Source organism: Apteryx mantelli, chromosome Z, assembly GCF_036417845.1.
Source record: "Apteryx mantelli isolate bAptMan1 chromosome Z, bAptMan1.hap1, whole genome shotgun sequence".
NCBI classification, from domain to species: Eukaryota; Metazoa; Chordata; class Aves; order Apterygiformes; family Apterygidae; genus Apteryx; species Apteryx mantelli.
The window spans coordinates 11,865,646-11,890,542 of record NC_090020.1 but is presented as its reverse complement, the minus strand read 5'-3'; the positions used below and the strand labels follow the sequence as shown (position 1 = coordinate 11,890,542).

General features: G+C 43.4%; 1 protein-coding gene across 1 annotated transcript in view; it reads left to right on the top strand.

Moving 5' to 3' along the window:
* Window positions 1–20,501, top strand: part of NRG1 (neuregulin 1) — a 184,583-nt gene extending 164,082 nt beyond the window's left edge. The window contains exons 8-12 of the mRNA XM_067316099.1: window positions 4,962–5,064; window positions 8,376–8,502; window positions 10,250–10,380; window positions 10,999–11,202; window positions 15,516–20,501. Of these exons, the coding sequence (XP_067172200.1) occupies window positions 4,962–5,064; window positions 8,376–8,502; window positions 10,250–10,380; window positions 10,999–11,202; window positions 15,516–16,167 (1,217 nt within the window). The 3' untranslated portion in view covers window positions 16,168–20,501. The remainder of the gene's footprint in view (window positions 1–4,961; window positions 5,065–8,375; window positions 8,503–10,249; window positions 10,381–10,998; window positions 11,203–15,515) is intronic.
* The last annotated feature ends 4,396 nt before the right edge of the window (window positions 20,502–24,897 follow it).

Sequence of the window (24,897 nt, the reverse complement as noted above, 5' to 3'; positions counted from 1 at the left end):
ACCCCCGTGCTCCCGTGGTCCAGCCTGGAAACCTGTCTCATACGGAGCCCTTGAGCCGTGGCCCCACTCACCTCAGTAAGATCTTTAAGGGTTAATGGTTCCCGCTGCGTTTTCACTGCATTGTGCCTGTTCAGACACCCCATACATATTTTGGCGTGCAACCCTTTCAAAAGCTCTGGCCACGTAGCTTACAGAGGCGTACTTGAGCACTGCCCATATAACCATATGCCCCCCGTGTCCTGTTCCATGTGCAGACACAGAATAGCCATAATACTCATGTGTGATTTGTTTTTTGAGTACAGTGTATTGCTCTTTTCTGAAACTTTTTCCTTTTTCTTTCTTTTTTTGTCAACTTTCTGCATTGGCAGAGCATCTTGGGATTGAATTTATGGGTATGGACCAATCATTCCTTTTAGCCTGCAGATTTTAGAGCCTGAGAGATAAAAAACTTTTTTTTTTTCTCCACCACCCCTTTTCAATTCCTAACCAATTTCTTTATGCTTTAGAAGGGATCATACAGCTATAACAACAACCCTTGTCAAAATGTGAGCAGCAATCAGCTCACTAGAATGCTAATAGTGACAGGAGATTCCAGAAAAAAAAGAGTTCTAGGAACTACAGAAGTAATCATAACATACTGTACATTCATTTCTCTGTTGTAATTTCAGCTAGTTTTGACATCTGCTTTTGCTAATTTCTTCTAGGATTGCTGGATTTTGGAAACACTTACTGAACGCATTAAGCAAAGTGGCTAACAGTGTCTATAAAAAAAAAAAACTGATAAGCCTGTAACTGATAAGCCACTTAAAATTCTGCAGTTTTGCAGTTTTGAGCCCTGGTTTCCAAGCAAAGGTTTATGTCTAAACCCAGAGCTAGGTTGCTAAAGCAGATGCATATACATATGTGGAAAAGGTATACATATATATATATATATATATATATATATATATATATATATGTTACTAGGCATGCAAATTGGCACTGACCTGAAAGCCTGAAAGCCATTTAGGAACTTAAGTAGAAGCTTACAGACAGGCTCTAGATCCTCGAGTCAGAAAGTATGTCCATTATTTCTAACAACAAGTCCATACTGCACCCAGCCAAGAACACTGACAGTGGGTACCGTTTTTACACAAGAGCTTAAATCCTCTTCATGAATAGGCTACACTTACCTGACAGACATTCAGTAATCAGGGCTACAAATAATGCATCTCTTGAGTAGGCTGACTGTAGGAATTCAGGTCGGTTTTAGTTTGGAATTTCCTAAAATTATCGACAGATGAGGAGAACTAGCCACTGATACTTTGCAAACCATGTTGGTTTATGTACTTATTGAACAGGCCCACATGAAATGGCATTACCTTAAACTGCGAACTATAGAACACCCATCATAAATCTGAATTTAAAAAATCTGTCACAACCCAGCGTATTAGGATTATTATTGCAAGATAATAGTAGTTCTCGGTCATAAGTACTAGACTGTAGTAGAAGACACATGGCTAAATTAATATGTAATGAATTAAATTAAAATCCTAAGAAAACTGTCTTGAAATTATGCTCTATATATCAAAATTCATCAGTAACTGTGCATGGAACTTTTTAAAGCATTTTCAACTACCTCTTGAAAACAAATTGTTTTAAAAGTCCTCAGACAACTGTAAGAAGAAAAACTTTAAAATAGAGCAAATTAAAGACCATATGTATTACCAATTATGTATAAATTAGGGTGATGTGAAATTAATTACATAATGTGCATGTTTGAAAGGCTGCACATAGAGGGATTTAATATCTTGATTTAAGACTCATGTTGGTGTGAATTTTCCTATCATTCTCTAGGGAAAAAAAAGTATTCAAAGTATTTTTGATATATAACAGGCGAAAACGATTTCTAAATTCTCACCGCACACACATTTCTTTGTGGGCTTTTCCCCACGGCTGCTATTAATTTCTTCTAAGCTAGTTTAACGAGCACTTTAAACTCAGTGTGTGTTACATTGCTAAATGTCATTAACTGGCTCTGCAAGTGTTACACCGGTCTGGGAGAGACACCTGACCAGCAGCAAGCCCTAAGGGCCCTCGCAGCGCTGGCCGGGTGACCACCAGCTAGCACTGGGCTCGTTCGTACCATCCTCCGCCTGTAGTAACCCTGCCGGGGCCGATGCAAGTTACGCTGAGCCTAACCACCACGCGGCGTTCCCGCCGTGACTTCCTCATCCTCCTCTCCCTCCCCGTCGGAGAAAAAGGAGTTGATGTTTATTTATTCATTTTGCTTTCACGAGCTAGCAGCTGACAGCATGACCGAAAAAAGAAAAAAAACTCAACACGTTCAAAGCATTCCAAATTTACCCCGAAACCGCTTAGCGCAATTCTCCTGTTTCCTGTGACATCCTCATAATACCCCATTTCCATGGCTAACTAATAAGCGCTTTCAGAAGGGGCAAAATGGGAAGGGGCCAGGTGCCACTAACTAGCCTAGGTGAGGAGTTATGCTGTATGAGAAATCCCTTCACACTCCGCTTCAGTCTTTTTCTTTATCCCCAAGCATTTCTTCACTCTGTTTTTTTCCAGTATTATGCATGTCGTGCCAGGCCTGCAGTTGACTCCTCAACCCTTGACCTTGTCGTTCCCTGTATTTCACCTTTCTCTTTTTCTCTCTGTCCTGATTTGGTTTGAAGTTTCTGCCCTTTCTTCCCTCCCTTTTTTGACTTTCTGTCCTTGGAGTTATATTTTGTTTTCTTTAATACATTTTTGCAGCATCCTAGTTTTACCAAACTCACTTCTTCTCCCCCCAACCCTTGTTAATAATCAAAGCTATTAATTTTGTCTGATGGTGCTCATGACCTGTTTGTTGGTGTTTTGGTTTGCAGTGGGGTTGGCTTGTAGGAAGAATTCTTTCAAGGGTAAGGTGCATTGTATCAGAGAAATTAAGATTTCTTTTCACTCACTTGTTTGTTTCATGGAAGATTTTCCATTTGCCCTGAATCTTGGGCAGCAATAGCTACTTTGAGACTGGAAAATCTTGAAGGGCTCATACCCACGTGATATTTTGTACATCTCAGCACTGGGTATTGGGTAGTACCAGCACTGGCTCATAGCCATGCAAGAACAGTTGGCCAAACCATTTATTGAATTAATTAACAGGTTTTCCACATGAGTGAATTGCAGTGTTCGACACCATATTTCTGAAGTAGTAGTTTCAGCAGCCTCACTACCATGTTAGGAGTTATGATAGACAGCAACCTTTATTACCCAAAAAATCTGGCAAGTCACCCAAATTCCAGGGTTTTAACCCCTTGCTGATCAGAGACCCTGGGTTCAGCTGTGGATGAGAACGTCAGATCCGTTTCCTCCTCACAGTCTTAATCTCTCTGAGGGTCCCTCTTTCCCAGGAAAGGAGGTGGAGGTGGGTGCAGACACTCCTCCCTTGTGTCTCAACGGCTGGAGGGGAACTTAGTGAAGAGACAAATGTGAGCGGGGACCTGCAGGGCAGCGTTCGAGTCCCACCCCTGAACACAGCTTGCTCTCTGTGAGCCCCCGTGCCACAACTTTTAGGAGAGCAAACCCTTTAAGTGCCTGAGCTTGGACAGAGGTTCATGGCACATGTGTGAGGGGCAACACCCAGTGCACAGAGATGGTCTCTGTACCTCCTGGCGGTCTGCCCCATAAACCTTTCATGTTCACGTGAGCAGAGATGGGCCAAGACAGCAGTAATTCATCTATCTAGATCCTCCCAAGAGGAATCATGCTGGCATTTACCCCCATGATAGTGCGGAGCTATGCGACATTTAATCTTTTTTTTTGGATCACTTATTGGTATTCCTGCTGTGGTCAATATTGCACACTAACCTAATGACACCCTGTAGTCTGGTTGCTCCAGGACAAATTTACTGGACTGTATACTTAATCAAAAACAAGACACAGGAAAAACCCGAGCCAGACACCCATTTTTGTCCTAAAAACAGGAATGAAAGTCAGCATTTGTTTAGCTAACTCTTGTGTCAACACAGAGCATGTCTCCAGTTCAGTGCTCTTTATGTAACATTTCCCTAGTACAACACACAGCGGCGGATTTTGCCGAGTGTGTTCGAGGCTGGAATGCAAGTGTAGCTCCAATCCAAACATTACCGGTACTACCGGCTTCTTTATTATAGTGAAATATCTCTTATGAATGAGATCAGCCTTGTGTAGCAAGTTCTCATCATCGAGCAAGTTGCCACTCTAGATAGAGCATTTCCTTTGCTAGAAATGAAGAGACGTAAGCAAAGAGCCAGCATTTCTCTGATACAAGGCATTGTTAGTTGTTGATACCACTGTGTTTTTGTGGGGCACTGGAGAAACAGTCTGACTTTTATGAGCAGATCTCAAAACCTTTGTTTCACTTCCATTGGTGATATAAGTACAAGCCAAGCTCATGTCTCAAATGTAGAAGGATATTTTGAAATTTCTCCTGTAAAGACCACTGAGATATAAATTGACATGAGGGCAAAAGGGGCATTGGATATGAAAACAAACCAAAAGAAGAAAATTAGAAAATAATTTGATCTCAAGGCCCATAAAATTGGCCTTCATTCCAGCAGTCTTTGCAAGAGAAAAACTTCCAAAATGTTTGCAAACTCATGTTATTACTTTAGTACATTGCATTTTTATTTCCAGAAAATGCTGAGTGTTTGTCAACTGTACAGTTGTTTCTTAGATATTATTCTTGTTAACATAAAAAAAACAGATTACTTCTGACTTTATTTGTACGGATGCTCACTAGTCCCCAGTATTGTGTCAAGAGCTTAAGGTATAGTCCTGCTCTCCTCACAGTCAAAATTGAGTTTGCCCGAAGTGTGATGGCTGTGTTTTGGTATGACTGCGTGCATCTGTGCCATGGTATGTAGCATGCCAGATGTTGACTGTGTGTGTCTTGCCGAGCCGTCCTCCATGTTGTGACCTTCTCTGTTTTTGTCCCTTTCTAGAAGCTGAGGAACTGTACCAGAAACGGGTGCTGACCATAACTGGCATTTGCATTGCTCTTCTAGTAGTTGGCATCATGTGTGTGGTGGCCTACTGCAAAACCAAGTAAACTTTTCTTTTCCTTTTTATATTTGTGATCGTTGGTCAGGGCTTTCCCAGTTGACCGGAGGTCTTACTCCTCTGAGCATGAAGTTGTAATCTGGGTTTCTCCAGACTTGAATCAAAGAGACAAACCTATGGCTAAGATACTTTTGTCCGAGCCAGGCAGGTACAAGTGTCTATGTCAAACAGCAGTGCAAAAATAAGAGAGAGATCTGGCAGGCTTCTCACCTTTCGAGTGTAGAACAAGTGAATTTCACTGACTTGCAATTCTTCATTTATTATATGTTCATGATTTCTCCAGCTGAGAGGGAGCAAACTCCAACACTGGAATCATGTTGCTACCAGCAGTAAATTTTAAGGATCAACCTAGTTGTTTTGTATTTGAGAGCAAGGTTAACAGCAGCAAGAGTTAATATATACCAAAGGCCGAAGAACTGAGTGGAAAAGTGCTCCCAATGCAAAAATGTGCGGTTACATGCATGTTGTGACGTCTCCATAAATTATTGGGGGCAACTCTCAAACATTGATAATGCATTTTGGACCATAAATTCTACACAGCATCAGCAGGATTTGTGCTGGCAAATGTGCTGGCTGCTTTTATAAATCTCCCCACCAAAACACAAGAAAACCTTCCCATAAATCTTGCACATTTGTATAAACCTGTAGATTTACTGTCGCAGGTCTTGATTTGCAATTGGGTCATTGGTTTTCCTTGTAAGCCCCACCAGTAATTGATGCAGTGGGCAGGGGGACACACAGCAGTTGCCCCCCTCTAGCCACACACATTGCTCCCAGCCACAAGCTTTCTGCCAGTGGTCTGCTGGGAGGTGGAACCACTGAAACAATAATGAAGAAACAGGTCAGTTATTGTTTTTGCAAATGACAACTGGCAAACCAGGGCAGCTAGGCGACAACTTTCCTGATCCAAAGTTCACTGATACCAGTCAAGGGATCCCCATGAATTTCAGCAAGCATACAGTGCATTTTTTTTTATGAAGTGCTCCTAGAATCCACCAGGAGCATGGACACATTATCATGGTTTCTCCAGGACCTCAGGGATCATTGCCAGCCAGAGGTAAAATGTTCTCAAACAAACATATTTGGTGAGAGTGAAAGGGAGCTGCCAGTTCATGGCCCTCCGAATGCAGCAGTGATACCAGACTGCTGTCCAAGAGGTGTTCTCCAGGTGTGCCTTCCTCCTGCTGGCGGAAAACCCAGAAACCCAGGGAAATCCTGCAATGGGCAGAGGAGAACACACTAAAGAACGTGAAATGCCTTAGATCTTGTGGGTCTCCTTGCAACAGATACTGCTGAACAAATGCTAAGAAAACATCTTCTAACACTGAGTCTTAATTCAGAAGTGTTTTATTTGCAAATCAATTACCTTAAGAAAGAGACTCCACAGGAAAAGTGAAGTACATGTTATCTTTCCCATTATTCTTTCCTCTCAGTGTCCTGGAATAATTTCCTTTTTTAGTTAACTTCCTTCAGCTAGAGGACAAATGTCACACATGGAAGCATGGAAAATGCAAGTATATGGATCATTGAACATCAGAAGTAATGTGGATTCCTAGGGACAGATTCCCAGGCAATAGATAACTAGGCTTTCAGGCCCATAGATGATGAACTTTGTGTGTCTAACATGATGGCTGACTAGCTGTAGCTCGGTTGTTCTCCAAAGACAAAGCCCACACAGACCAGGGACTGCCTCCCACTGGGACAGCAGCAGTCTCATGGCAGCAGTGTATGCTAATACCATTCACGTGGAGTCAAATGAATTAACTGTCTTCCACTGTCCAAGCACACACACATACAGTGTAAAAATGCAGTGTGTCGAGCAGTGTTTTCTTTGTCTTTAAGCTTCCCTGGCTATCGAGCTTCAACATTTTTGTAGTTCTCCCTCCCCTCTCCATTTTGGCAAGCCTGAAATAGTCCCCCTGAGTTCAGAATGGGATTGAAAATGGTTATATCCTACAGTGTCCTATCCTGCCAAAAATATCTGCATTTCTGCATACAGCTTAGGGACTGTGTGTGCATTAGCTCTTGCCACAGCCAAGGTCATACGCACTCTGCAGTGCATTGGAGCCTGTGTCCTCCTTTTGTTTCCTTGGATTCTGTGGTAGGATGGTGGACATTTTCCAGTATAATCAGACAAAACTGGGGAATATTGATAAATTAAGTCTGAAACTGAATAGCACTGTCCACAGAGATTTATTCTGATGTTAAATCTAGTGCATTCTGCATGGCTTCCACAGTTTCAGGTTTTAGTAGACTGCAAACTTTGTTGCTGACAGCTCATAATGATTTCCTAAAAAGTTCTCCTGAGGAGACCCGGAAGGATTAGCAAATGGGGAAGGAGCAGTTGAGGTCTGGGCACAAGAAGAAGTATCCACATCAGCCACAGACCATGGCATTAGCATGGAAGATGGGTGGGTCTGCTATGCATTAACAGCCCTGACATCCATCTGGCAATCATTCGGTTCCAGAGTTAATCTGATGCTGCGGTAAGGAAACCTTTCAGACCTGCCAGGCAGCCTGCAGACTCAGGCATACCTCGCACACTCACTCACTTCGGACTTCCGAGACTTTGCTGCCTTGTCTTCTTTAACATTTTTAAATGGAAGCTGAAGCTCTGGAGTGCACTACTGCCACAGGGGACGAATTCCACAAAAAGTGTCTAGCTGCAGTATCTCAGAGGGCTCTAGCCCTAGTGGCTTTGTGATTAACAAATGTCTTGCCCTGCCTGCAGAACAAAAAAAGGCTGAAAGCTGTCAAATATGCACATGCTACATTTTTGGATGACCATATGCAAGCTCTAAGAAGATGAAGCTGCTCTATTCTGCATGACTGTCTGCTTAGCTGTAAGCAGCAGCAGCTCCACATGGAGAATGGAAATAAGCATAATCTAGTGGGCTGTCAAAAATGTGACCTTGGCCTTGGTAAGGGTGGCAGGGTGATTGAGTTAAAATCCCTGCCCCTTTTCCTTTTGAATGCAGAAAAGCACTCCTCCTGAGATGGAGTGCAGTTTGGAAATGGCTTTCTTCTTCCTCACACTTTTTCATGTCCCTCTGTGGCCTGCTGACTCTTGGAAGGGTTCCCACACATCTTTCCCCCTCTGCAGGTCCCCACAGCCCCAGCTGCAATTAGATCTGAGGTGTTAGGCGTTACTCTGAGATCTTGCAGCAGTGGGGAAAGTGTTGGCAATAGAGAGCTTTTATATTATTGTTATCATCATCTTCATCATCGTCATCATGCTGGAAGGTGCAGCTGCTTTCCTTTTATCCATTAAAACCATATCTGTATTTCATTTGCAGGAAGCAGAGGAAGAAGTTGCATGACCGCCTTCGGCAGAGCCTGCGCTCAGAAAGGAACAACATGGTGAACATGGCCAATGGTCCACACCACCCCAACCCACCGCCAGATAACGTCCAGCTGGTCAATGTAGGTTTTACTGCCCGTATTTCAGGCTAGATTGCTCATGCCATAGTAAAACTTGTCCCACAGCTTTTAAATTTGTAACTGCTGCAGACTGGTGACTGGCATCTCTTGGCTTTCTCCACCCAGAAACATTCAGAAGTTAAGCTATAAACATGCAGTAAAATGAGAAATGTTTCCGCGGATGGTCAGTTTACTGGTGCATGCAGCAGTACTGCAGCTGAGCCTGTGGGCCTAGGACACCAGAAGCAACAAAAATGCCTCAGAAAAGCTTGAGTAACAGCACTACGGTAGGGCTGAGGGTGTGCATAGGGATCATTTACTTCAAACACATATTGTCTTATTCTTCCTACTGTTCCTGGCTTGATGGCTGGTGAGTAGAGCAGGCCACCCTTGATCTGGAGCATGACGCTATGAACTCGTGCTTCAAGCTCCCAGACGCCATGAGCACCCAGGGAACAGTGTTCACTGTAATCCCTACTCCTGTAGTCCTCAAAAACAAGTTTCTCATCCAAAACAGGAATGACAGTATGGAACTTATTATACAAGGAAGGCAAAGGAGTTAGGTGCCACGAACCAAAATGCTGCTGCCGCAGTATGAGAGGAAAAGTAACAAGGAGTTTAAAAAAAAGGAAGCTTCGGGAGTAAAAGCCTGGATGAAAACCTCATTTGGATAATAGCACAGGATGTGTGTTTGGCTGATGAGATGGGACTGGGGCAGATACTCCACCAGCATCCCTCCAGCCATTTGTCAGAGCAAAGCGCCAAGCAGACTCCTATTCATAGCTTGCACCGGCCTCTCTGAGAGAGGTCAGGGTTTACCCTGTGCACAGCCACTTCTTTCCAGCCGTCCCCATAGAAGCCCGATGTCCGGAGAGAAAGTCGGCTTCCTGCAGCCTCCACCTGCCCCTGCTCTCCTGCTTCAGCATCACTGTAAATATTAGTGACAGCTCAGTGCAGGGTGAGCCCTGGCTCCAAGAAGTCAATGGCAACGCTCCCGCTGCCCTTGGTTAAGACCAAGACACATTTTCAGAAGAGCTCAACTTCCAGCATTTCCCCTTAAAAGACCTAAATGCATAGTCAGGGTGTTAAAAGCAGGGAAACCAAGCGTCCCTGCTGAGGAGAACAGAGAGGCCCACCAGCAAACAGCATTTCTGCTGAGATCGGTGGAGACCTCAGGGAAAACCTGTGCAGGAGGTTGGATGCTGCACCTCTCCAGCACCATCTGCACAAGGCTTTTGGGCTGCTCTGCAGACTGTCCCCTAAAAGCTGAAGAATAGGTCTACCCTGGTGGAGCAGCCAAGTGACATGGTATTCCTTGGCACTGAAAATAGCCATTTCCTGCCCAGATTCTTACAGTGCAATGAACAAATGAATTAATTGACTACCGCTGTGTTTTCCATCAGAGAATAGTATTTTTGGTGTATCTGGTAGCAATGGGTGGGTTGCCTTTCCAAGTCTCTGTCCATGAGGACTTCTCATTTTCTTGTAACACAGGCATGTTGTTTATAGCATGGTTGGGATGCAGCCCTTCACTAATTTCCTCATTTGTTTCCTCCTGTTTTCAGTTTAGAGAGGATGTGTACACAGAGGTGTATCTGAATGTGCTAAAGTGTATTTGGGTGACAAAACGTGTGCTTTGGTGTCTGTAAAAAACAGTCTTTGTGAAAGGAACAAACAAAAAGAAATATGTCTGCAGATGTGCTGTGAATTCCAGCCAGTAAACCTGAGATTTGTCTGGTTATTTTTTCAGCAGTACGTTTCAAAAAATGTAATCTCCAGCGAGCAGGCCGTTGAGCGAGAAACAGAGACCTCGTTTTCCACAAGCCACTACACCTCAACCACGCATCACTCCACGACAGTCACCCAGACACCCAGCCACAGGTACTGGAGTGGGGACACAAACAGCACCTGCAGTGTCCGTTCTGTTGTTGCTGCACAAGCAGAAAAAATGTGTAAAAAGACAAACCCAGAACATATATGCTCCCTTTCGTAAGGTTTTAATTTTAAGACCGATGGTACTTGACGTCATGTCATCTAACTAATTATCTTTCCAGGAATTTGAAAAGAGCTTTGTTTGCTGAATGACATGCCAATACTGATACTGTGAATTTTAGTATGAATTTTAGTGTGAATTAGTATGAATTTTAGTTGTGAATTTTGGTATGAATTTTCTGTGACAAGCCCTTTGTTTTAAAGAGTGGTCTTCATTCCTCATGGCTGGAAACCCTCCTTCTCCTTCCCTTTATCCACACATGCATAATCATCTTGCTGCACTTGGGTTCATACAACCCACAAAACTCTGGAGCCCCAGTTGCCAACACCAGGGTTACGTTGTGCATCCCAAGCTGCAATAGAGCCATTGCTCTCCCTGCGTAAACTTCTAGTTTCATCTAAAAGTTTCTTCTAAACTTCTTCTAAACTGCTAGTCTGCATTCTCCTGGTTCGCATTTACAACGAAACCACCCTCTCATGCTCTCCTCCCTTTTTCTCCTTCTCCAGTTGGAGTAACGGCCACACCGAGAGCATCCTGTCCGAAAGCCGCTCCGTGCTGGCGAGCTCCTCCATGGAGAACAGCCGTCGCGCCAGCCCCGCGGGGCCCCGGGGACGCCTCAACGGCATTGGCGGGCCGCGGGAGAGCAACAGCTTCCTCCGGCATGCGAGAGAGACCCCCGACTCCTACCGAGACTCTCCCCACAGCGAAAGGTACTGCAACCACTTGATTGCCGCGGGCTGGTGAGGCCAGGTGCTTTCCAATGGTTTCAGGGTGCATCCCAGTGGGTCGGGACTACAGGAGGAAAGCTAGTAATGCTGTGCATGCAGGGCTTACCTCTCCTCATGCGTAAACAGTAGTTTAAAGCCTACCAAACACGTCTTCCCTTCCTGCCTCTTCCGGACTTAATCCTTGCAGGCAGCAGGTCACATTTGGATAAGGTCCACCAAGAGTCACTTGTCAGAAATTTTCACTGTAAAGTACACAATTTGCAAGCCAGAAGAAGCCAGGGCATTATTAAATCAAGAGTAATTACAAACAAAACCGGCTGGAAGTTTTCCAGCAAAGTAATTTTTTCTCAGAAAAGATTGGTTCATTAATACCTAAGGTGTGCCTTGAAATAGATCAGTTGAAAGAAAACTTTGACTGGAAAAGGCTTCTCAGCATCAAAACGCTCTTCAAATGTTCTCAGTCTTTATTTTGCTACTCTGGGGCCATCCCATGCTTTTGAGATAAAAACACAGCCTAGAGTTTTGATTTCAACAATCAGAAGGAGAAGACAAACCATTACTGGATCAGTTCTTTGAGCACTGTGAAACTGCAAGGGGTTTTATCTTGTGGGAAGTCCGTGACATCAAAAATATAGCCAGACAAGCCCCAGGGAGACTGAGTGGTATAGAAGACATACCATTGGTTTCAAGAAAAATGACTGCGCAAGTGGAGCAGAAGCCATTTATATGGTGTTCCCTCCGCTACACAAAGAATTGCATATCAGCAGGGCAATGAACCATGGCTGTGAGCTCTCTAAGCATGGTGGGACTATGCTAAGCATCATGAATCCAGCTCTCTTCTTACTGTAGGTTTCTTGTGAAAAAGCATCTGTAATTTACCATGGAATTTAATTTTCAGGAAATGTGGCTCACATGACATAAACAGCCATGGCCCCAATCCAGCAGAGCACTTAAACACATGATTAACTTTTAATCATGTGAGTAGTCCCATTGAAAACAGTGTGATTACTCATATGGGTAAAACTCAGCATGTACTTAAGTGCTTTGCTGGATCAGGCCCTATAGCAGTAAATATTGCATTGTCTCCTGCCTGGGAACCATGTGGATTGCACTGCCACGCTCCTGCAGATAACATGTATTATACCTCAGTATATTTGGGGGTCTGTGTGTGAGGAGCAAAGATCGTTTGCTCAGTCCTTCTGAATTGCCTTGAATACCCTAAGCAGCATTATGATATAAGCTATGTGTATTTTAGGGGGGAAAGAGGAATGTGTGCCTTTCCATTTCAATTAGAAGAAGGCATTTTGCAAATTATTGCATTTCTTGAAGATTACATTACAGAGGAGAAACAGCAGCATTTCTGCAATAATTCACCAGGCACTGATGGCTTAGCCTGTGCCTGAGATTCAGAATACAGAATACAGAAGATATTTCCCTGGGCATTAAATTAGGCTTCATCCATTTTTAGCATGCAGGAAATACATGGCAGATTATTTCTTAGAGATGGATTGTGTGTATGCCTGTGTATATAAGGGAGAAAATGAGAGTTATTTGCAACTAAAAATGACTCTGAAACATAAAAGAATGTGCAAGCTAACAAATGATTTCCTGAAGCAATCAAATGTTGCTGTGCAGTGAATTAGTAAATCAAGGCTGCGTTTCCTCCACATGTCTGAAATCACTCCAGTCCTCTGAAATCCCTCAAAATTTTGAAATAAAATCGGAGTAGACACTAACAGACAGGCTCTGTTGTTGCATCCCTCCATTGGAACCCATGACATGAGTGGAGACACCTATATTTTTGCTAGTCCTTGGCCATCTTGCAGCAGAGAAGCTCATAAACACCACCTCTGCTGTGAAAGGCTGGGTTATATGATGAAGTTGGCAGCATGTAACTAGCTAATGCCTGTCAACAGAGTGTGGGTACACTCTGAGCCCCTTTCGCTGCACCAGCACGGTTCACCTCGTTTGCCATGAAGACAATTAAAACTGTCGCTTTTTAAAGTTCCCTTTGGGATAGGCTTGGGATAGAGATGCGCGTGTTCAGCTCCTGTGCCTCAGCTCATAGACAGTAGCTGGTTAACACTATCCCTTTACGGTGTGTGGCAATACACCAGAAATATGTAAATGCAGAATGCCCCAGTATGAATACTTTTACTGTGACGGAAGAGAATCTGCAAAGAACACTGAACACGTTCAGCGAGCTTAGTGCCTTAACTGAATGAGGTTAGCTGAACTCCAGGGTGTCAAGAAAACCTAAGTCTGTTGCTGTATCAGCTGCGGAAGTAGAAAGGTTTCAGTTCTCAGCAACTTAAAAAGATGAAAAGGTCACTAATGTAAGGAAAAACTAAAAAAAAAAAAAGATTTCATTCATTCAATGCACAGGCCTATCAATACACGTTTGCTCACTGGTGACTAGTTTGATTAATTCTCATGCATAACTCCAGGATTTTTTTTTTTCCTATTCCTCAGTTGCTGTAAATCTATGTACCTCTTCTGAAACCATTTTACCTTACATCATGTCAGTTCAGGATCTGTCCTTGTCTCTCTCTTATCTGATAACTCTGTTTCAGTCAAGAGGAATATGTGGAACTGAGTCAACCAAAGTTGGATAAGAAATTCAGATTCAGGATTTTTTGGTAATTTCAGACTCAGATAAATTAATCAGTAATGAAAAACTAAATAACTTCATCAACCATAGCCATATAGCATGTCCCATCGGGGCTCTCATTGTGTGAGAGCTTGGAAAGATTTTAAATTTGGACACGGCTGAAATTCAAGTAGGTGAACTTTGGATAAGAGGGAAAACAAAACCAAGCTATGCAAAATGTCGTGTCGGGCACTGTGCCTTTGACCAAAGGTTTTCAGGCAGACCCTACCCTGCAGGAAACAGCATGACTTCACAGCATCTCACAGAGCTGCACTGATTCAAACCAGCTGAGAGTCTCACATTTTTTGTCCTCTTCCCCTGAGAAAAGCTCTGTGATGGCACCTGAGCTCCTCTTTCAAAAATCACCTTCAACCACTACTCTTCCCACAAAGAATTGTGAAGAAATCGGGGCAAATTTTGCAGAGAGAAGCTAGACAGTCCTCTGCGTCAGCACTTGTTCCCACAGGAGGACGGATTATGCTTCATATTTAGGTTTATGAAGTGAAACTATGGCCAGAGCATTCTGGCTGGAGCTTGGATCCTGGTCCCCAGCAGAACAGGCAAGGAAACCCGTGCCAATATGTAATGATGCCAGTAATAATAACAGTGCTAATAATAATAATAATAATTTTAATCCTGCAAAACCTGAAGAAAAACTTAAAAGGATCATATTGCACTGAAGCAAAAGCTGGCATTTCAAAATGGTGTATTTCATGTTGTTTCAAGACAAGAACAGTGTTGTAAGACGGTAGCTGCAGTGTGGAGATGATTTAACAAGCGCTCAGGCAGGTGCAAGGCTTATCGCAACTCTCCAGGGAAGGAATTTCCAGCTGCTTTTGAAAACCCAGCCCCATGTGTTTTAGTGTCGGGGGTCCACCTCTGTTATTTAACCTCCTGGTGCACACACTGGATCCCTGGGCATGCCTCAGGCTCAGTACGGAGCAATCATGCTTCTTTGCAGAGAGGCCTAACAGCCAAGACCACTAGCCTCCAAGGCATGGAGCAGTACAAACCCGTTGGGACAATACTGCGAATCCTTCTCCAGCTACCCCACGGTGATTAAAGTTGGCAGAATCTAGCCCTAGCTTTTCTGGACAAAAGGTTTGCTTTTTTCCCTTAGCCTGGGACAGCCTAGTTGCTGGAAGGGGGTGAAGCCCCACAACGACTGTCCTTTGGTTCCCTTCCTTTCCTTTCCTCCTGTTTGCTGGTGTGTGCCCCTGGTTCTGGGCAAATACTGCCTGAAGCACTGCAGCCGTTTTCCTTGTGAGAAAATACTTGCAAATGCCTTTTGTTTCTGTCTGCCCTCCAATCTCTGAATCCCCTTCCTGGATTAATTCCAGTAAATGATTCTGGCAAATAACCATCTCCCTGGCTCTTCCCAGGGAAATTGACTGGGTGGGTTTGCCATGCTCCTCGCGCTCTCAAACTTTTTACCCCAGAGTCCCAGAAGTTAGTGGTTTTATAGGTTCACATGCCATAGTACTCATAATAGCAAGAATGTTTATCTGGAGGTTACCATCTTCAGTGAGAATGCTGGGGATCCTAAGAGAGACCTCTGTCTCTTTCGTTCACAGCCCACACGAGCAACCATGTTTATGTGTCACCACCTACGTGTCTGCAACCCCTTTTTGTCTCTTTTCTCCAGGTATGTCTCAGCTATGACCACACCAGCTCGCATGTCGCCTGAAGATTTCCACACGCCGACTTCTCCCAAGACCCCCCCTTCCGAAATGTCTCCACCGGTTTCCAGCTTGACCGTGTCCGTCCCTTCAATGGCGGTAAGTCCTTTCGTGGAAGAGGAGCGCCCGCTGCTCCTGGTGACCCCACCGCGGCTACGGGAGAAGTATGACCACCACCTTCAGCAGTTCAACTCCTTCCACCACAATCCTGCCCACGAGAGCAGCAGCCTGCCACCCAGCCCTCTGCGGATCGTGGAGGACGAGGAGTACGAGACAACGCAGGAGTACGAACCAGCACAGGAGCCTCCAAAGAAACTCACCAACAGCCGGAGGGTAAAAAGAACAAAGCCCAATGGCCATATTTCCAGCAGAGTGGAAATGGGCTCCGACACAAGCTCTGAGAGCAGTAGCTCAGAGAGTGAGACAGAAGACGAGAGAATAGGCGAGGATACACCTTTCCTGAGCATACAGAACCCCATGGCCGCCAGTCTGGAGCCGGCCACCGCGTACCGGCTGGCTGAGAGCAGGACTAACCCGGTGAATCGCTTCTCCACACCGGAAGAGTTGCAAGCAAGGTTGTCCAGTGTAATAGCTAACCAAGACCCTATCGCTGTATAAAACAAAACACATAGATTCACATGTAAAACTTTATTTTATATAATGAAGTATTCCACCTTTAAATTAAACAATTTATTTTATTTTAGCAATTCCGCTGATAGAAAACAGGAGAGGAAAAAAAAAAACTTTTATAAATTAAATATATGTATGTACAAATGTGTTATGTGCCATATGTAGCAATTTTTTACAGTATTTCAAAAATGGAGAAAGATATCAATGGTGCCTTTATGTTACGTTATGTTGAGAGCAAGTTTTGTACAGTTACAATGATTGCTGTCCCATAGTATTTTGCAAAACCTTCTAACCTTCAGTTGTGCTGGCTTTTTTGTGCACTGCATTATAATGACTGGATGTATGATTTGCAAGAATTGCAGAAGTCCCTCTATTTGCTTGTAGTAGAATTCCCAAATCAAAAAGCCCTGTAATGGCATTCCCACCCTACCCACCTCACCAGAAAAAAACACAAAAATACCAAAAAAACCACAAAAACTAAAAAAAACAAAAAACAAAAAACAAAAAACTGTTTTCTTCTATAAGAAGTTTTATTTGCTTTTCGTATATGAAATGAGTTTTGTCTGCTCTATGCCAGCCGAAAGGTTTGCTTCATTGAGCACGGGGATAAAAGTAGATAAAGCAGCATGCTACTATTAATTACAGCAGGATAACAAAAACCTGCATTAAATAATGTTACTTATAGAAAGAAAGTAATACTGTGATTTTAAACCAAATATATTATTAATCAGAGGTCAGCTTATACTCACTAGGAGCTGTCATTTCATTATTTTCCAGATATTAATTGTTCTAGTTATCCCTTAGGAAATGGGTTCAGGTTAGCTGAGGCTTTGAACCCAATACTCTATTAAAAAAAAAAAAAAAAAAAAAAAAAAAAGATTTCTATTAGTTTAAGTTAATGGGGCAAATATTATAGCAGATATCTGTAACCAAACAAGGAAGAGATCTAGCTGGAAAACAAATGCCACTAATAAAAGTGCAATCAGTTTTCACCTCTATTTTTAATGTTGATTTTTAACAGATTATTTATCCTTTTGTTTCCCCTCAATTTTCTCCCCTTTCTTCCCCTCCTCAAAAAAAGAACCCTGACAAGCTTCTAGCAATAACTTGTTAGCGTTGCTGTTACAGTAGTAAGAGCCATTCCTGGACACAGAAGTGACTTTTAGGGAAGAACTGATTTGCTGAATGGTTAAAAAGTGTAAACAGTAGGAAGGACATAGCAGAAGTATGGAGTTCATTTCTAGTTGCCTTTATTGGTTCAACTATTTGGGGGGAGGGGAGGCAAGGCTGATGCAAAGCCCTTTTATGAAGGCAAGCACACCATGAGGGTTACAGCCGTACTGTGCACTGGTATCTGCTACGGATGTTCATATGACCAGTGATGGCCTTAGAGTCTTGGACTGGCAATGGACAAAGTGCTGTCAGTGCTGGAACGGTTGCACCCTTTCAGATAGAAGCAAATGGCCTCTTTTGCACTGAATTCCTATCAGTTTAGTCAGGGTCACTCTGCCTCTTCTCTTCGTTTGATTTTTGTTGTATGTTCAGTTGGCACAACACAGACTCAGGATTGATGTGGAAAACAAATGTTTTGCCTGGACTCTGGGGATTCTGAAAATGAGAACATATGTTCTACAGGTATTACTGGACTCTAAATAAGAGCCATGTCAAGAGAAATTTCAGCCAAACTACACTCATCCTTTGGGCCACGTTCTGGTCCCAGTTAAATGAAGAGAAATAAGTCAAGGAAATTTTGTCAGATGTAAACCAGAGGAGCTAAGGTCTTGACTCAGTAAATTGTTTGAGCATATGCTTATGTTAATTCCAGCAAAACTTATCTTCAGCATGTGCTAGACTCCCATTGACACATGGCGGGTATGCGTAAAGTTAGGCATGTGCTTAAGGGTTTTGCTGAACAAGGTGTTCTATAGATTTGAGTGCTAGTGGCAAAGTCTAGTAAATGAAGCTATTTATCAGGGTGATGAAAATCAGTGAGTTGGTCACTGTATAGACCAACCATATTATGCTAATAAAAGTGTGGAGGAGTTTATTTGACCATCAGAACCAGCAGGAAAAAAAAAAAAAAAAACTTTAGAAAGGGAAGAAAATGATGACAAAGTTGGAAGCTAGGATGTCTGTGTAGGAAGCCAAAGACTGGCTAGCTCAGCTTTGGCCTACATAATGCCTGAAACAGCACTGCTTATTTGAGAAGCCTCTGGGAGACTGCAGTTTGTCATCTACATACTGCCAGGACTCAAGTCCCTGTTTGCCATTTCCCCCTAGGTGGCATGTACTTGACTAAACCTTGCTTTTGCATTCCCTCAACATCAAAACAAGAGCTCTGTTTAAATTCCAGATATCATACACTCATTTTCACGTCTTTAATCAAGTCTGTTTATATGCAGTCCCATGCATACTTCCCCGGTCACCCTGCAGCCCAGTAGTACAGAAGGCCAGGTAGACTTTCCTGATGCCTAACCAGCTGCAGACCACAATAGACTTGTGTTGTTGAGTTACCAGAGGCTCTTAAAAATCCATCCTTTCAATAAGGTCTCTTATATCTCAGATGCTTACAGAATGCTATAAAACAGACAAGACAGAAAAAGGATGGCAGAGAAAGAAATGATTTGTCCAAAATCACTCATCTTAGTGGCAGAGTAGAGATTATTGCCCAGGGCATTTGTAATCTTCTCCAGTATAGATCACCCATGGGGTCAGCTCACATTGAGGTGACTGTCATAACCTAGACAGGATGGAGAGAAAATTTACTTCAAAGTGGAGTAAATTATTTGAATTTACCGAAACTGTTATTGACTATAGAGGGCCGATAGAAAAGGAAGGAGCCACTGTATGTCTGGAGCTGTACCTGTGACATTTATTTAGCCTGGATCTAGTGCAAAATGTCACACCTCTCCTGTTGCAGTGCCTCGAAGTCAAAGTAGTGTCCAAGCTCCTACTCCTTCCCCTACACATGGTAGTGCACTATAGGGTATAAGCTAGCTTGAAAGCTGGGGCCTTCAAATGGACCTAAGACCAAAGAAATATAATTGGGGATCTGGCAGCCTGAGCCCTTAGGTCTTTGGGGAGAACCCAGCCTTACAATACAATTCATGCAACAGCGAGTAACAGGAGTTTCCCTGGCTTGGCACTCACTGAACTGGGAGCAGAACGTGGCCCCATCACCTCTGCACTTACTTTTAGCATATTGTGGGAATGATAGGCGTCCGCTTCAGCCAAGTCCTCATCCCAAAGTCAGCAGCTTTACATGGACCCAGGCTCTGCTGACAGGCTGCAGCCAGCCCGTGCTGGGCTTGACACTAGGGAGCAAACTGCACGTAGGGAGCAGAGCCAGAAAGTCCATAAGGGACAGGCCAGCTCCTCTATTGGGGATAATTGCTCCATTTCCCAGACCTCTGTGCTAGGGCCTTTACCCTCGGGCCAGCACTGTGTAAGCCTTGCCAACCTTTGGCTGAGAATCACGGCAAGGAGAAATGTGCTTTGAAGAGGGGTAAAGTATTACAGAGGCTGTGAAGTTGTTCAAATTGTCGTGGTTTCCATGTTATTTAACTTAGACTGTGGGTTTTCTCTGTGTGTATGAGTGTATGTGTGTATGTGTGTGTGTGTGTGTGTTTATATGCGGAAATTCTCCATGATTAAAAGGCTCCCTTCAAGGGTGCATAGTTGGAAGATGCTGTGCACAACCTGGCACAGCTTGCCTGTTTAGCTGGTGTTAATCAGTACAGCAGCACACAAGCCCATTTTCACCAGTGAAAAACTTAGTCCTTCCTCTTGGCTCAGTGATTCCCTTCCTCAACTGAGCCACCTCAACACCCTCTGGACTGAGAGAAAAATCACTGACTTTATCAGGAAAACAGTGAATCTCCTTCTCTTTCCAGTCCTCCAAAACAACCCTGCATCTCCCTGCTTCTCTCCAGCCACTGTATCGTCACACACATCACAAGCAGTTACTTGTGCATCCCGGATAGCAAACTTGTGTTCCCTCAATGGACACATCTCCGGCAGTTGAACGTAAGCAAAGCCGCTTCTCAGTCCTGCAGCGTGGCTACATACCAACAACTTGGACTTACTTCCGATAAAAAAAACAGTACCTATGAAATGCTGCAGAGAAAAGCAGACAAAGAAAACGGCCACATATCATCATTTGTAATTCTCTGCTCTACTGTAAATGCATCTTGTACATACTTGGATGTTTTCTTCATCATTTACTGTCTTTATGGATTATGTGTTAAAAGAGGGTCTCTTAGTTTATCGTGTAACACTGTAAATAACATAATGTCCTTTATTATTTATGCATAGTCATCTAACATGCAGAGAAAGTTATCCTCATATTATTTTAAGATATATGTCAAAAATATGTTGCATTTTTCTCTTTGCTTTGAAAAAAATTGTTATGTATCCTCTTTTTCCCCTCTTTTCCTTTAAAAAAAAAGAATGCTAATTTATTGTTCAGAAGAGAGAGAGGGAATGTATCTGAAGGCAAACTGTTCAAAGAACATGCCGTGGAAGCCACAAGCTACTGATAAACTAAAGAATTTATTATCCCAAATACAGAGCAATAAGTAATTGTTGATTTATTTAAGGTTTTGTTATTCATTTACAGTAAAAGAGGTGCTGGAATAAATTGCTCGTGTGATGTACTGGCCCAGCTGCTCAGCAGACTGTGTCAGGCCACCAGCCATCACCTTTCTGGATCCAAATGCTATTGTAAAGGTCTGGTTTTGTCTAGCTCCAGAAATTCTTTCTGGATGTTATATGCTTTGTGTGCCACTGTTCCCTGAGTTTTCTAACTTGTACCTATGGAGGTCTCTGACAGACACTCTTGTTTCTAGGTACAACATTTCTAGTTTCTTAAACTAGAAAGATTAAGATTACACTGACCATTACTACTCAAGAGAGGGAACTTGTGGCTGTGAGAGGCTAATTTACAAAAGTATCATCTCAGTCCTCAAAAACAGTCAAAAAAGCAAATCAGATGTTAGGAATTATTAGAGAACATCACCATGCCAGTGCATAAATTCATGGTTTGTGCAGATCTTAAACAGTGTGAGTGGTCTTCTTGTCTCAGAATGGAAATAGTAGTACTGGAAAGGGTTTGGAGGGCAACAGCATGGACAGATATCTGGGACTGCTTCTGTACAGGAGGGGCTGAGTAGTTTGGGACTCATTGGTCTGGGAAAAAGACAGCTTAGAAAAGATGTCATAAAACTCTCTAAAAGCATAAATAGCTTGTAGAGGGTTGACAATGACTGGGCTGTTCACTATCTCTTCCAGTAAAGGAAACTGAGCTGTCAAATGAAACTAGTGGAAGCCGTATTCAGAAAGATGTGATTCTTTATATGGTGCACAGGGAACTTGGACAACTCCTTGCTGCTGAAAGCAGTGGATCTTAGGTGTTTCCTTAGGCTCTAGGGGAGCCCAGATCTCAGACAGAAATCCAATAAAGATTGCTAAATCCACAGAAACCTCATGATGTTTGGGGAATCTCTGAACTGAAATGCAGAGGTTGTATAAAGTGGAAGTATCACGTATACTTGCGCTGCTCTTTACCTTCCCCACCTATCTGCCACTGTTGGAGAGTGGGCAGTTGATGTGGCTGTCTGTATGTGATATTAGTATGCAAAGCCATTTGCTGTTGACAAGGATTAAATAACAGGAGGAAAGGTAAAAGCAAGCCAAAGAGAGAAGAACACACCAAAGACATGCCTTGCATGTCTTCTACTCTCATCTGTTGCCAGACCCAGTGAAAACACATAGGTCATGTAGGTGCTTCCACCTACCTATTGGCACTGAACAAGACATTAAACTGAGGAGGAAGGGAGGGGTGTCATCTGTCACCCTCCCTCCCCCAATCTCTACAGAGAGAGTGAAGAGCTGGTGGGAGAGTCAGACCTAAGGAGAGGATCTGTTGTCCTCTGACAACTTCTCATTCTTGCCACTGCCTGTAGAGGGATCCGCTGCTGGGAGCGTAGGGGTCCCAGCCTCACTGAGTGCCTTATCACCTAACAGCAGGCCCAGTATCCCACTACACAGTAGTCCTATCTTGAAAAGAAAGGTGTTCCTCTTACCTTCCACTTCTGATTGTTGAAACGGGAACCAAGCTGCTTTCAGAAGGCTGTCTCCTCCTCAGGCACCTCCATAGGTCTTCTTGGGTGGGAAAGGAAGGGAGAACATTTCTGAAGCAATTAAGTACTATAGGAGCTACTAAGAGTCAACAGGACTTAGGACATCATGTTACATTGGACACATCCTTTTGTGTCCCAAATGGCTGTTCTTGCAAAAATGTTCTTCATCATTCCATGCTGTCTTTGTCCTAGTGTCTCTCTGTGCCGAGCTCCTGCAACTGCACTTCTCCACAAGGTCTGGAAGCAGATAACCTCAAAGAACACTAGAGCAAAAGCAAGCGATATCATCTCCTGATTTCTGCAGCCTGCAACTGGGCATGCTCTTTGCATGCCAACTCCACCAAGTCATGAATGCAATATTTGGATGAGACATTGCCCAAGCTAGTTCTCTTTGTCTCAGCTGTAGCTGAGAGGAAGAACACTGCATCAAATGCCTAGTGAGGCTGCAGCTAGTCCTTGGTAACAAACCTGCAAATTCAACTGTATGACCCAAGTAAGGCAGCATGTGCTGTCTTCAGCCTATGAGCCTAAAAACTCTTCTTTAGTAATGATAGCCCCTTAACATCAGCGCTGGGAACTTTTCAGGGCCAAATCTCATTGTACCATTCATAAACAAGACAGGGCTTTAGGGCTTTCTGACCCCAGAGTGTCCCTTCTGCCTGTACAGCATGGTCTCTTGCTGGAGTCACACAAAGAAGCCTTTATTAGAAAAGTCATACTGATTGCAAAATTATTTCCCATGTCTCTGGAGTACCTGTGTCAGGAGAAATATCTCAAAGCACTGGCATGTTCACGATGCCCCCTTTTCCACCCACCAAGACAGGTATTTAAGCCAAGCTCTGCATCTCCGAGCAAGGAAGAACTGGAACAAGATCAGGCCTGAGCCCTTCTAGGACAGCTGAGACGCAGACAGAGCACAGTGTGGCTATCTCCACCAGGGGGTAGTTTAAGCTCCCCTTTTTCTCAGCATTGCATGGATTCTCTGAGCCTGAGATATAGCTGCCACAATGAACAGGATTCACCTTGAAAGTTAGACCTCACTCTCTAAGCCCTTAGGCCCAGGAGGTAACCTAACAATAGCTTTAGTTTGAAGCTGGACTTTTAACATAAATGGCAGCTGCTGTTAAGGTTTCTATTTTGTTCTTTCCCTTTGGGAATAGCAAGAGCTTTCCCGGCACTGGATATAACCCCTTAGGAACTCAGGAGAGCGGGACACTGGCAGTGCTGTCCAAAACCCCCCTGACATAAGGCCAGCTCTTCTGATGATAGCAACAGAAGAGGTGGTGAGGGAGTCATTGCAAGGTTACATGTGCGTCAGCTGGTAGGGAGCACAGCGATTATTAACAACTGATTAAATCATTACTCTGGTAATGGCCAATTTGGAACCAAGCTTCAGAAGCCAAACGTTGTGTGGGAGGTATTTTAACTTACCCTGCACATTGTTGCAGACAATTGGGTGATGTGTTCTCTTTGTGTATGCATACACATATTCAGTCTCCCAATTTGCTGTAATGGTTTCCTGATGTTCAGTGCATGCTCGGTGACAGGAAAGGAAAAATGTCTCAGCGAGGCCATTGAGCTGCTTCAAAATTGCCTGGATCCAAAAGGAAACACTTTTTATATGGCAGAGAGCAAAAATGAAGGTGGTATTTGACCCATATGACTGTGAAGGGATTGAAAGGGAATGCCTCCTGCCTCCCTAGGATCATGGCTCACAGAGCAGTCTTTACGTGGATCACAACTGAGAAGGGATTGGAGGGGGCTGAAGGACTGGGGGGACTCAGCACGCAAGGATGGCATCTCGTTTCAGCTGAAAAAATCCCAGCTGCAAAAGACTCAGACTGAAAGGGAGTCACTGTAGATGCCCAAGTGAGGGTGCCCACAGCCCTCTATATGTGGCACAGTGAAAGAATTTCCAAAGTGCAATTTTCCCTCCCAAATTCTGGCTCTCACGAGACATCTCTTACACTCTACCTTTGGACTATAAAGGCCCTAGAGCTGAGGGTGAGATGAGCCAGATCCTCAAGGGAGGCAGACAGACAGCTGCAAAATGTATATGAGTAGGTTCAAATACCTGTTGCTACAGAGCCATTCTTGGAAAGAGCAATGGGAACTATCAATGCTGTTAAAACAGTAATCCAAAACTACAGCAAAATAAAGGCCACTTACATGAATGCCACAGTACAAATTTAGGAACCTGCAATTCAGCATCCTGTTTTGAAAACATCCATAAAACAAAGGCAGGCAATCCTAGAGACACAGGAAACATCTTAGTCCTGAAAAAAGCATATAATTCTGACATCTCATCTTTGACACATACCATTTTACCATACTCAGTCAAAATGTGCAACATTTCTCTGATGGCTAATGGATTATGAAATAAAGATCAAGATAATAAAACTTCACAATAAGAACTGGCTGACCACAGCTATCTTTTTTCTACCTTATAATCAGCAGTTTGATTGTTACAGTACTTAATCCTGGGTCATTTCAACCGAATAACAGAAAGGAACGCATATACTTTAGTGCCTATTACTTTCATTTTAAAGTGCCAGCTTCTTCCAAAGTGGGCTTATGT